At 43.2% G+C, this 14,397-nt stretch overlaps 1 protein-coding gene across 8 annotated transcripts in view; it reads right to left on the reverse strand.

The window, feature by feature from the left end:
* HERC2 (HECT and RLD domain containing E3 ubiquitin protein ligase 2) overlaps window positions 1-14,397 on the reverse strand; it is a 243,534-nt gene that overhangs the window by 116,714 nt on the left and 112,423 nt on the right. For 4 of the 8 annotated variants that reach the window (XM_004004470.5, XM_012129843.4, XM_012129879.4 and 1 more), the window contains 6 exons: window positions 6,316-6,503; window positions 5,035-5,227; window positions 3,574-3,756; window positions 1,379-1,560; window positions 487-634; window positions 209-405 (listed from right to left, as the gene is read on the reverse strand). In XM_004004470.5, the coding sequence (XP_004004519.1) occupies window positions 209-405; window positions 487-634; window positions 1,379-1,560; window positions 3,574-3,756; window positions 5,035-5,227; window positions 6,316-6,503 (1,091 nt within the window). The remainder of the gene's footprint in view (window positions 1-208; window positions 406-486; window positions 635-1,378; window positions 1,561-3,573; window positions 3,757-5,034; window positions 5,228-6,315; window positions 6,504-14,397) is intronic. The other 4 variants (XM_060409588.1, XM_060409591.1, XM_012129870.4 and 1 more) reach the window with 2 other exon arrangements.

Genomic DNA, 14,397 nt, shown 5'->3' on the forward strand with positions numbered 1-14,397 from the left:
GAGCCCAGAGGGCTACCTATTTCTTACACATTTAAAATTAAGCCAAATTTACTTTTTATATTGGTTTCCTCAATAATTTTTCCAGTAAAAAATATTTTTAAATATATCCATGAACAAAATACATGGTATTTAAAAAGACAATCTGAAAGTTAAATCAACATTCTACAAAGAAGCACTACCAGATGTGCAAAGAGCATGCAGCACCCACCCCTTCAGCCAGCTTTCCTGCACAGCTGCGAGTAACCGAGTGGAGCTGTGAGTTGATGTACTTGTTGATGAGCCCGTTCCACTGGCCCAGGGAGTGCAGGGTGCGGAGCAGCGCCACCACCTCCTCCGCCAGTGTGCTGCTGTGCGTAGCAGTCAGGGAAGCCTGCGGGCGGGCCCTCCGCCTCCTCAGAGTGGATTCTGTAGAACACACACAAAGGAAGGGCTACATGATGCCCTGCTTGCTCACCCAGGACATCAGGAAGGAGGAGAGCTGCCCACCTCTGAGGAATGGGACATCTGAAGAGCAGGTGGTGAGCAAGCTGCCCAGGAAACCAAAGAGTTTTTCCACAAGGCACTCCATGTCCCTGGCCCGCTCTGTCTTGTCCCATGATGGCAGTACTGCTTGCAGCAAATGTACAGCTAAGATCTGATAAAGGTGATTTAAAACAGCAAGTATTAAAGAAAGCCATTATCTGAAAAATTATGAGGTTAAAGATTTTAATTTTTGTTCCTATAATGCAATTAATCATGTGAAAATTCTAATATTATTTTACAGCCACATAATTACCTCAAAGTTGATTAATAATATGAATTATTAGGTTAAAAAATAAGCTACATTATGCATGCAGATACTCACTTAATTATTCTTTAGTTAAAAATTAATTTCTTTAGTTTAATTCTTCTCAAGACAAGTATACCACAACTATGGTGAAGATGAGAGCAGCTGGTCATAGAAAAGCAAGTCACCTAAGGCTTAACAACTTCATCAATTTAAAATAATCATTATCTTTAGCCTCTTGTCTCAGGGCCTCCGAGGTGGCCCTAGTGGTAAAGAACCCGCCTGCTAATGCAGGAGACGTAAGAGACGCAGGTTCAATCTCTGGGTCGGGAAGATCCCCCAGGGGAGGAAGTGGCGACCAGTCCAGTACTCTTGCCTGGAGAATCTCTATGGACAGAGGAGCCTGGCGGGCTACAGTTCCAAGGGTCACAAAGTGTTGAAACAACTGAAGAGACTTAGTATGCACTGGTATCTAGAAAATCCACCCTGTGTTAGTTCTTTTATGCACTCAGGAACCTAATTACGATGGCCAGCCTGATGCCAACACTGATGGGGCTCCCAATCCCAAAACTCGCAGTGAGCGTGGATCAGTGTGGCAGCACAGTTAGTTACCTGCCGCTGTAGGGAGGCAGCGGTGAAAGGCGAGTGTCCCTCCACGACCTTCATGAGCAGCGAGATCCAGGGCGGGGAGCTGAGGGCCGCGCACATGTGCGGCGTGAGGGCGATGCTGCGCACAAAGCCCAGGGTGCACCAGCTCCGGTGCTGCTCCCGGCACACCAGCCTGCTGGGGGAGGCTGGCAGAGCAAGACAGACCAGCTTGGCACCCACGCTCTAAAAACAAGCACTGAGAACCACCTTTACTTTCAACTTACCTAAGTCACACATTTTCAATAACCAGCTCCTTTACAAATATACTACAATGTCACTGATTCTAAGTGAGAAGAACAGGAGAATACTTGCAAGTTAGCTTAAGGAACACTTTACATTTTAAAATCTCTAAGGTACGTGGAGTAATTCAAACTCATTAAGGAATTTCATCTACGTACTGTCTCTAAGCAGTAGGAAAACAATCTATAATTCAAACAGCAATTATCTGTGGGAGGGCAAATACCACAGGTTGTAAATTTCACATGCTTTAAGTGTCTCCCATGAGCTTGTTTATATTTAATCTGCATCGTAAATTCTCAGCCCAAGTTTTAAGAAGGCTGTATTCCTAGAAAAAGAGTAAGAGGTTTTCATGAGACTGCTGCTCCTCCAGGATCTGCACTTTCATGAGACTGCTGCTCCTCCAGGATCTGCACTCATGGACACCTGGGGCTTCCACTCTCCTGGCTGGCAGAGACTCTGAGGTGGGGGTGTGCCACGTGACCTGCTCATACGCCAGACTAGCTCCCCTTCCCCGGTTCCCATAGTCCAACTCCCAGCTCACTAGGGACACGGCTCTTCAGACACACACTCACGCCACTCACTCAGTCACACTTAACTACACGTTTACAGGCCCTGGCACCCCACATCAGACGCCACTCTCACAGTCACTCACACAGTCAAACTCTCCACATACCCAACTACACACATGACACTCAATCTCACTCAAACTCACACATGCATACACACTCACACCTGCACACATACACACACACTTGCTCCAATCACTTCCTCAACTTCTCCCACACTTATACATACTCATATTCACATACTCAAACACTTTGATAGACTGAATTGTACCCTCAAAATTCATGTTCACCCAGAGTCAGATGTGGAAATAAATTCTTCACAGATATAATTAAGATAAAGATTGAGATGACATTATACTGGATTAGGGTGAACCCAAAATCGAACGAAGGTACTTATAATAAGAGGGAGAAAAGAAGAGGGGAGGCATTCAACTAAAGATGAGGCAGAAACTAGAACGATATGACCATACACCACACGTTTGAAGCCTGGAGGTACAAAAGCTAAAATTCAGGGTCTTCCCCAAGATTGTCAGAAGGAGCATGCCTTGATTTTGGACTTCTGCTATCTAGAATTCTGAGAATGTGAAGTTCTTGTTTTAAGCCTCTGTTAAGAGTTGAATTATGTTCTGCCACAATTCACATGTTGGAGTCCTAATCCTTAGTACCTCAGAATGCGATCTTGTTTGGAAACAGATGCACTAAGTTTAGATGAAGCTAAACTAGATTAGGGTGCGTCCTTAATCCAGTGTAACTGACATCCTTACAAAGAGGAGAAATCTGGAGACAGACACATACAGGGAGAATGCCATGTGAAGATGAGGGATGCCAAAGGGAAGATGAGGGAAGCCAAGGAATGCCAAAAGATTGCCAGCAAACCATCAGGTGTTACGGAGGGCCCTGGAACAGATTCTGCCCTCAGACTCATAAAAAAGAACTAGATCTGCTCATTCTTTGACCTTGAACTTCTAGCCTTCAGAACTGAGAAGAAGTAAATTTCTGAAATTGAGACGGCCCAGGCTGTGGTACTATGATGTGGCAGGTTGTGCCTGTGGTGCCATGTACACCCGCAGAGTGTGCAACACCCAGAGTGAGCTCTACTGTGAACTACCAGCTGTGGGCGCTAATGATAAATCAGTGCAGGCTCATCAACTGTGGCAAATGTACCACTATGGAGGGCGGTGCTGATAATGGAGAAAGCAGCTCCATGGTAATTCCACAGAACTGCCATGTCTGTGGTGATTCATCACAGCAGCCCCACACTGACACACACACACCGACAATCACCCACATACACACACACCCAAACTGACAGCCCAGTTCTGACTCTTTGGCCCACAACTCCCCACTGCATACATGTCTTGTCTGTTGTTCCACTCTCCACCAACATTCGCAGCAGTCCACAGAGAGTCTTTGTGGCTTCACTCTGCATAACTTCAGCATGGACTCCAGCAGAAAGACAAAGAGTTTGCAGTAAATTAACAGTGCTGGTAAGCATCATTGCAGTGGGGTGAATATTCCTTTCAATTTGTTCAGCTTCTGAAAAAAAGAATAAAAATAAGGAACTACACTTCCAAAAAAAAAAAAACTGGAAAATGTCTCTGCATGTAACCTAAGGGATTTAATATCACATATTTCTTCTCTTACTGTAGAAAGGGAAGCAGTTCTTTACATTAAAGATGGAATTCAGGATGCACTGAACACTCACCCTAATTGGAGGGAATAAGACTTTTCCATTACAGTTTAATTTTTTAAAGCAATCTCATCCTGCTCAGAAACACTAGAACAATTCCAAGGATTCATTCCTTAGAAAAACAATTTCAATGTCAGAAGCTGGCTGCTGCTAAGGTGGCTGTGCCCTGGACAAGTATTAGGTGGGTGCTTCCACGGAAGGGAGCTCACATGTACGGATCACTGGATCTTTGATAAGGAATACATGTGGAACCGGACCATCTTTCTATCACTTGGCCAGCCCTGCTCAGGCTCCAACTTCACAAGTGAAACCCCCTGGCAGAGAGGGAGTAGTAGGGACAACTGGCCTGGACACCGTCAGATGCAGTGATAACAAATCAGCATCGACTACCTAGGTGGGGCCACACAGCTTCCCGTGTGCTACTCCTCATGTGCCCCAGACAGGCATCATCGGTTTATATCTGATATGCATGGAGTGGCCTGCACACACCATGGGCACAGAACGCCTAGCCAGCCTTCCACACCACCCTTTCTCTAGTGAACTGAGTCTCTCGAGTTTTCTCTCCTAACCATGAAAGTGATCTTGGGAGCCTGTCATGCCATGCATACAGCAGACACCAGAGCCCCCAAATCAGTGCCAGCCTCCTGGACAGTCTCACCAAGACTGGTATCCCAAGGTCTTTCAGACATGTCTGAAAAATGTCACGAAGCACTCCTCCTACAATTCTGCCTCTTAATACATAGGGTTTAACTTTCTGAGGTCACCAAATTCTCATCTTCATTTTACCGACGGTAGTAAAGTACTGACTAACTCCACACTGTGTGACATATTCTGAGAGAAGGTGAAAGAAGGAAAGACACATGCTTCCGGGCATGGTGAGGCAATGTCCACTACATAAGGCACTGGCTCAGGGATGCCCAGAAAATCCACCTGAGAAGAGGACACAGCAGGCTCTATGCTCCTTTACCTGCCCCCACAACACTATCTCCAAGAGGGACAGGAACTATCCTGCCCCTGGGCCTGTTTCAACCAGACCTTCATGGAAAGCTTCACCTACGGAGTGCCACTCTCACTCCCAAAAGCACGCACATGCACACAGCTTGCCAGGGCCCCCAAATACCCACCAGAGTCATCCTCCGTGTCTGAGTCCTCTGCCGAAGGCTGCGTAGAGACTGGGAGCTCCGCCAACTTCAAGTCATACTTTCCCTCCTTCCCCATCCTGTAAGAGTTGGTGCTGCCTGTGTCCCACTGGACCCTGATCCACCCATCCTCTCCAAGTTCACCAATCACACGGCCAAGGCCAGGAGGAGGTCCATCCTGAGGAAGCCAAAACAAAGAATGGTTAAGAGGGTGCAGGCCTCTCTCTGGAACACTGCCTATAAGGGTGGCTGCACAGACTTCAAGTCAGCAGAGGGCTCCAAACCCACCTATACTCAGAGCTCACTTCATCACTGTAGTGAACACCAGGACTAACCTGCCCACACTCCTAACAAAAGAGGTAAGTAGGTAAAGAACCACCTCATTTAGCATCCTCTATAAGCCAATGCAGACACCAGACTTCCAGCCTGGTTCTGCCACCCTGCTCACTGCCCCCCCACCATCCCTCATGGGGCTTCACAAGGTTGGGATCCTCAAACAAGCACCAGAATCTCCTCACTCCCTTTCACTCTTCAATTTTCCCTCAAATCTTAAGACTGAAACTCTACTTCTAATTTCCACGAGTAGAAGCTGTTTTCAGACTGCTGCTATTTGTCCTGGACACACTGATTTCTGAGATGATTCTCAGGAGGTACGTGCTTAAGAGTGAAGCTGAGAAAACCTAGACATGACAAGAATGTTCCACATCACAGGAGGGTGCACACTGGCCTAGCTAGTCACTCCAGTAATGGTGTAGAGCCCAGTCCCAACCTCTGCTCAGGGAGACCCTACAGACACATGGGAGCAAGGTGCTGAGGGGAGAAGGGGAAAGATGGACGCTGCCCAAGCAGGGGCCTGTAGCTGCTGGGTCAGGATACCTAACTGGCACCTGGCCATCAGCTCACAGAGGCAGGGTCAGAGCTTTCACATGACTATTCAGATGCGGTTTACTCTCTCCTGCCTACCCTCACTCTTGCTCCAGGCTGAGCCTCAAGTCAAGCCTAGGCCTGGAGTGTCCCAAAACAAGCAGCTACTCCTCCAAGATATGGTCCTGTTCAAGGGCCCTGGAGCAGGCTGCTGCCCTTCTCTACTGGTTCTGAGATTCTGTCTGCCCACCCACGAATCAGTAGCTACACCACCTGTCAACCACACCTGTCTGTAGAGTGTAGGTATTTATTCCAGTCTCCACCCACTCATCACATGCAGGTCAGGATGTGCAGAGGATGACTAATGTGTGGCTAATGCATTTAACTCAAATCTCTAAGGACCTGATCACCCCATTTCCAGTCCACGCCTCTCATGACCCTGGTTCCAATCTTCATCATGGCGGCCAACTCTGGCCCTGAAACTGGCAGCTGTACCGGGGCTGTTTCCTTCCGTGTCTCTTCCAAAACCGTAGCAGAAGCTCCTCGTGCAGAAGCATTCATGTCTTCTTCAACATTATCACAACTAGGGCCTATCAGAGCATCAGAAAAAGCAAGATGAACCAATAAGCAGTTAAGTATTAATGAAGATGATAATTTTAAATAATCTATAGTGTAGTTTTTACCAATACAACAAATACCGTCAAAAATTTACTGATGAGAACTAAGACTTTTAAAAGGTAAGGAGAGGACAAAATATATAAATATGTATTAGAAATATGTAGAGGATTTTAGAAACTCTCAGAAAAGATATTTACTCTATTTCCAGGAATTATGATCCACTCCAAAAAGCAAAAATGATTACAGAGACACTCATTACTCATATTTTTATTAGAACAGGAAAACAAATGATAACCATCTAAATGTTTAACACTGTGAGAAATTAACAATCTTTAATTACGGTAAGGTGAAGAAAAGAGCTGATAAAGAAGGCCTGATACTGCTGTCCCCAGAAAAGCCTGTTTACAGGGTTGGCCCTCAGCTGGCCTTCGGGAACCTGGATTTCGTGAAGGCTCCCACCAGTCCTTAACTGCCAAGAAGCCATTCCTGTGCCTACACTGCACAAACAACATGGTCTCTGCTAAAATCTGCTTCTTTCTGGGGGGTCTGAAGCTTACTCAAGTGCCAGGCAGAAATGCCTACATGACCTGCCCCGTGAAAGCCCAGGGCACCACGTCTCCATACTTTGCATGTAAAGACAACACTTCACATGTGTGGTCACAACTCTTTGCTAGGGGAACTAAGTGCACTCTGTGTGTCTCCACCAGGAGAGGATTTGCGTCCGGTCTCTCTCACACTTTACCTATGTGCCATGGCTGATTCTGCTTCCTACTCTTTCACTGTAACAAACTTTAGCCCAAAGTATGACTATATCTGGAATCTTGTGAGGCCTGTGAGCAAATTATTAAAACTGGAGGTGGTCTTGGGAACCCTGACACAGGGGTGGCAGCAACAGGATTTTCTAGAACAATGTGGACTCACCCAAATATTGCAAAACCATTGCCTGGTACAAGAGAAAATGAAGGAGTAGAACATGATGAAAATTTGGTCCCTGGCGGCCACGGAACCACTCATAGTTTAAAATAGAAGCTGAGCTGTAATCTGTGAGAAGTAAAATTTACCAATGTATTCGAAACAGGAAATGTAACCCCAGGAGCCAGCACCCTGGCCTGAGGGAGGGATATGCACACCCCTGGTAACCCTGGGGTTTTTGTTCTCTCTCCAGGACAGAAAAGGGCCCCAAACATTCCCAAAGATGGGCTTGGTTGGGTGAAAAATTTAAAGTTTGTGTTCTGCTCTCCTCCAAGAGGAGGAAAAAAAAAATTGTTCAATTCCCAGCTCAGGAGTAAAGCTTTAAATAAACTGGAAGGAAAATAGTCTTTTTCTCAACCTGGGAGTGCCTCTGTGAGGCCCAAAATGGGGCAGGGGTTCCATCTAGCTGGTACCTCCCCAGGCAGCTATAATGTTAACACTGTAAACACTGAATTTGCTGCTAAGGGTTTGAATACATTTTGCAATAAGGAAAAAATGAGAATCTTTTTTTAAGTGATTTGTATTTTGTGGCTATCATATGTGGATATATACAGAAAAATTAATATAAAATATTGTATGCTAATGATTTCTCATATGAAAGAGAATCACCTTGATTAGAGAAAGCAACAAAGATAGATATGTATTCATTGGACACAGCTCCCTGGCTTTTCACAGTCAGTACTGTTAACAGAGGAAGCCCCCAAAATTAATAGCTTGTGCTCTGACTTTTACCTATTGGAGTCTCTGGAAAAAAAGGGGAGACAACAAGAAAATAGAGGCAACTTTAGATGGTGATATATTTTTAAGATTTTTAAAAGCAATTTTTAGTTGTTAATGAGGTCCACGGATATCAGATGCTGACTCAGAGTCTGGTGCATATTTCTGAATGGGTCCTGTGGGCACAAAGACTAGCAAAATCGAACTGCTTAGGACAGCTTTGCTCTTTCATTTGGATTTAGAACACTGGCCCTGCAGTATCTAAAAATTTCAGCAAAGAACAACATTATAAATGAATCAGATTTACCAGACATGAAGGGACATTCTATACAAAACCAGCAGAAAACATACTCTTCTCAAGTGTTCACAGGGAACACCCTCCAGGAGAGGTAGTATTTTAGGTCACAGAATGATAAACTGAAATAAACTAAAATCATATAAATTATATTCTCTGATCACAGTGGAATGAAACTAGAAATTATAACAAAAGCTAGGAATGTCATAAGTGTGTGAAAACTTAACAGGACAAAGAAAGAAAAACCACAACAAAAAGTAATACTTTGAAACAAATGAAAACAAAAACACAATGTAGCAAAGCTTAAGAGATGCAGCAAAAACAGTACTAAGGAGGAAATTCAAATCTATAAATGCATACTTAAGATCTCAAAACAACTAAACAACTTAACTATACCTGGAGGAACTAGAAAAATAAGAATTAAGTAAGCCTAAAGGTAGCAGAAGGGAAATAACAGACATTAGAACAGAAATAAATAGAACAACAGAATCAACAAAACCAGACTTTTTTTGAAAAATGTCAACAAAACTGACAAACTTTAAGCACATTAACCAAGAAAAATGAAGATACAAATAAATAAAACCAGAAACAAAACGTGGGAAGATTGCTACTAATCCTACAGAAATAAAAAGAATTATGAGAGCACTACGAACTGAACACTAATAAATTATCTAACCTAGAGGAAATGGATAGATTCCTAGAAACACAGAATTACCTGACCTGACTCGAGTAGAATATGTGAACAGACCTAAAACAAGTAAAGACATTGAATCACTAATCAAAAACCTCTCAACAGACTGAGAGGCTTCCCTGGTTGGTCAGTGGAACAGAATCTGCCTGCCGACTCAGGAGACATGGGTTCAACTCCTGACCAGGAAGATTCCACATGCCTCAGAACAATCAAGCCTGTGCGCCACAACTTCTGCGCCTAGGGGCTGCTGCTGTTGAGCCCATGTGCCGCCACTACTGAAGACCACATGCCTAGGGCCTGTGCTCTGCAACTAGAAGCCCCCACACGGCAACTGGAGAGAAGCGCTTGCTACCCAGAACTAGAGAAAGGACCAAGCAGCAACGGAGACCAGCACAGCCAAAGGCAAATAAGACCTCTCAACAACAACTACAAAACCAGGACCATTCGGCTTACTAAGGAGGAAATTTAAATCTATGAACGCATACTTAAGATCTCAAAACAACTGAACAACTTAACTATACCTGGAGGAACTAGAAAAATAAGACCTAAGTAAACCTAAAGGTAGCAGAAAGGAAATAACAGACATCAGAACAGAGATAAACAGAACAACAGAATCAACAGTGAACAATATGCGATGGCTGGATGGCATCACATCCATCTCTTACATCACATACATCTCTTTTTACTGGTAAAGTCTACCAAACACTAAAGAAGAACCAACACCAATTCTAACTCTTTCAAAGACAGAACAAGAGAGAACTACTCGCTAACTTACTCAATGAGGCCAGCATTACCCTGATAACAACAACAACAAAAATCTATAAAATATTGCTCAAAGAAATGAAAGAAGACCTAAACAAATATAAAATAATCTCATATTCATGGAATAAAAGACTTAATATTGTTAAGAGGGCACTACTCTCCAAAAGTATCTTCAGATTCAATACAATCCTTGAAAATTTCAATGGCCTTTTAGCAAACAGGGAAAAGCCAGACCTGGAAGTCATATGGAAATGCAAGGGACTAGAAATAACTAAAATAATCATGAGAAAGAAAAAGTTGAAAGACATACCTGTCAATTTTAAAACTTACCACAAAGCTTTTATCAGAGCGTTCAAAACAATGTGGGATTAGCGTAATGACACAAATAGAACAACACAAACAAAACTGAGATTCTAGAAATAAACTTAAATAGCTACAGTCAAAATGATTTTTGACAGGGATACTAAAAATTTGAGAATAGTCTTTCCAAAAAATGATACTGAAAAAACTGGATAACCAAAAAATTAATAAAGTGAACCCTCATCTCACATCATATTAAAAAATTCATCTTAAAGTGGACATAAAACTAAATACAAGACTTAATGAAGAAAATGTAATGGGTAATCCTCATGATCTTGGATTTGGCAATGATTTCTTAGACATAACATCAAAAGCACAAGCAACAGAAGAATAATAAGAATACTAATAGATAAATTAGACATTTTATAATTTCTGTAAACCAAAGTAAAACAAAATCCAGAATGAAAAAGAAATGTCCTTCAATCATATCACTGTTAACAGTCTAGTATACAGAATTTCAAAGGACCTCTACTTAACTCAACACACACAACTGAATTTTTAAATGAGCAAAGAACCTGAATAGACATTATCTCCTAGATATACAAATGGCCAAGAAGCATGGGTACAGAGACTAATGTCATTCACTATTGTTGTTTGGCCACAAACAGCAACAAATAACTTAGACTTTACCAGTCTAAGTTATGTCTGCCTGTTTGTAACCCCACGGACTGTAGCATGCCAGGCTCCTTTATCCTCCACTATCTCCCAGAGTTTGCTCAAATTAATGTCCACTGAGTCAATGATGCTATCTAACCATCTCATCCTCTACCGCCCTATCTCCTTTTGCCTTCAATCTTTCCCTGCATCAGGGTCTTTTCCAATGAGTTGGCTGGTTCCATCAGGTGGCCAAAGTATGGGAGTTTCAGCATCAGTCCTTCAAATGAATATTCAGGGTTCATTTCCTTTAGGATTTACTGGTTTGATCTCCTTGCAGTCCAAGGGACTCTCCAGAGTCTTCTTCAGCACCACAATTTGAAAGCAACAATTCTTTGGCACTCAGCCTTCATTATGGTCCAACTCTCACATCTGTACATTATTACAGGAAGTTTGTTGGCAAAGTGACATTTCTGCTTTAAAATATGCTCTCTAGTTTTCTCATAGCTTTCCTTCCAAGGAGAAAGAATCTTCTAATTTAATGGCTACAGTCACCATTCACAGTGATTTTTGAGCCCAATAAAATTGATCACTGCTTCTACTTTTTCCCCTTCTATTTGCCATGAAGTGATAGGACCAGATGCCATGACCTTATTTTTTAATGTTGAGTTTCAAGCCAGCTTTTTCCCTCTGCTCTTTCACCCTCATCAAGAGGCTCTTTAGCTCCTCTTTACTTCCTGCCATTAGAGCGGCATCACCTGCGCATCTGAGATTATTGATATTTCTCCCAGCAATCTTTGATTCCTCCAACTCAGTATTTCACATGATGTACTCTACAAGAAAGTTAAATAAGCAGAATGACAGCATATACAGCCTTGTCATACTCTTCTATCTATTTTGAACCAATCCATTGTTCCATGTCCACTTCTAACTTTTTCTTGACACACTTACAGATTTCTCAGGAGAAAGGTAAGGTGGTTTGGTATTCCCATCTCTTTAAGAATTTGTCCACAGTCAAAGATTTTAGCAATGAAGCAGAATTGTTTTCTGGAACTCCCTTGCTCTCACCATGATCCAACGAATGTTGGCAATCTGATCTCTGCTTCCTCTGCCTCTTGAAACCCAGCTTGTACATATGGAAGTTCTTGGTTGAAGTCCTGGTAATGGACTTCCCTGGTGGCTCAGATAGTAAAGCGTGTGCCTACAATGCAGGAGACACAAGTTCAATCCCTGAGTCGGGAAGATCTCCTGGGGAAGGAAATGGCAACCCACTGAAGCCTGGTAGGCTACACTCAATCCATGGGGTTGCAAGGAGTCGCACACGACTGAGCAACTTCCCTTTCTTTCTTTCTTTCTTACCAATATGCAAAATGAGTGCAACAGTACAGTAGTTTGAGTATTTGTTGGCATTGCTTCTTCTTTGGGATTGGGGTAAAAACTGACCTTTTCCAGTCCTGTGGCCATTGAGTTTTCTAAATTTGCTGACACACTGACTGCAGCACTTTGACATCATCATCTTTTAGGAATTTAAATAGCTCAGCTGGATTTCCATCACCTCCTCTTGTTTTGTTCATAGTAATGCTTCCTAAAGCCCACTTGACTTCACACTCCAGGATGTATTGCTCCAGGTGAGTGAAAACACCATCCTGGTCATGCCAGTCACTAATACCTTCATTGTATACCTCTGTGTATTCATGCCACCTCTTCTTTCCAATCTCTTCTTCTGCTTCTGTTAAGTCCGTGTCCTTTCTGTCCTTTATCATACCCATCCTTGTATGAAATGTTCCTTTGATATATATCTCCAACTTTCTGGAAGAGATACGTCTTTTCCCATTCTGTTGCTTTCCTCCATTTCTTTGCACTGTTCATTTAATAAAGCCTTGCTAGTCTGTGGAACTCTGCATGCAGTTGGATGTATCTTTCCCTTTCTCCCTTGCCTTTCACTTCTTTTCACAGCTATTTGTAAAGCCTCCTCAGACAACCAAGTTGCCTTCTGCATTTCTTTTTCTTTGGGATGGTTTTGGTCACTGCCTCCTGTACAATGTTATGTACCTCTGTTCATAGTTCTTCAGGCACTCTGTCTACCAGATCTAATCCCTTGAATCTACTTGTAACCACCACCATACAATCATTAAGGGATTTTATTTAGGTCATAACTGAATGGCCTAGTGGTTTTCCCTACTTTCTTCAATTTAAGCCCGAATTTTGCTTCACAGAACTCATGATCTGAGCCACAGTCAGCTCCGAGTCTTGTTTTTACTGACTGTATAGAGCTTCTCCATCTTTGGCTACAAAGAACATAATCAATCTGATTTCAGTATTGACCATCTGATGATGTCCATGTGTGAAGTTGTCTCTTAGGTTGTTGGGAAAAGGGTGTTTATTATGACCAGTGTGTTCTCTTGACAAAACTCCAAGGCCATATTTGCCTGTTATTCTGAGTATATCTTCACTTCCCGTTTTTGTGTTCCAATCCCCTATGGACATCACTTTTTGGTGTTAGTTCAAAAATGCGTCATCAGTTCAGTTCACTCGCTCAGTCGTGTCCGACTCTTGGTGACCCCATGAATCACAGCAAGCCAGGCCTCCCTGTCCATCACCAACTCCCGGAGTTCACTCAGACTCACGTCCATCGAGTTGGTAATGCCATCCAGGCATCTCATCCTCTGTCGTCCCCTTCTCCTCCTGCCCCCAATCCCTCCCAGCATTAGGGTCTTTTCCAGTGAGTCAACTCTTCACATCAGGTGGCAAGGAGTTTCAGCTTCCACAGCAGTCCTTCCAAAGAACACCTAGGGCTGATCTCCTTCAGAATGGACTGGTTGGATCTCCTTGCAGTCCAAGGGACTCTCAAGAGTCTTCTCCAACACCATAGGTCTTCACAAAACTGGTCAACTCCAGCTTCTTCAGCATCAGTGGTTGGGGCATAGACTTGAATTATTATTATGATGCTGAAAGGTTTGCCTTGGAAATGAATCAAGATCATTCTGTCGTTTTTGAGATTGTGCCCAAACACTGCATTTCAGGCTCTTTCATAGCCTTCTATGAAGGCCACTTCATTTCTTTTAAGGGATTCTTGGCCACAATAGTAGACATAATGGTCATCTGATAAATTCACCCATTCCCATCCATTTTCGCTCACTGATTGCTAAGATGTCAATGTTCATTCTTGCCATCCCTTGCTTCACCACGTCCAACTTACCGTGATTCAAGGACCTAACATTCCAGGTTCCTATGCAATACTGTTCTTTACAGCATCAACTTTACTTTCACCACCAGACACTCCACACCTGAGCATTGTTTTCACTTCTACCTAGGTGCTTCATTCTTTCTGGAGCTATTAGTAACTGCTTTCCTCTCTTCCCCAGGAGCATACTGGATACCTTCCAACCTGGGGAGCTCATCTTCTGCTGTGTTATCTTTTTGCCTTTTCATACTGTCCATGGGGTTCTCCAGGCAAGAACACTGTAGTGGTTCC

Source organism: Ovis aries, chromosome 2 (genome assembly GCF_016772045.2).
Source record: "Ovis aries strain OAR_USU_Benz2616 breed Rambouillet chromosome 2, ARS-UI_Ramb_v3.0, whole genome shotgun sequence".
NCBI lineage: Eukaryota > Metazoa > Chordata > Mammalia > Artiodactyla > Bovidae > Ovis > Ovis aries.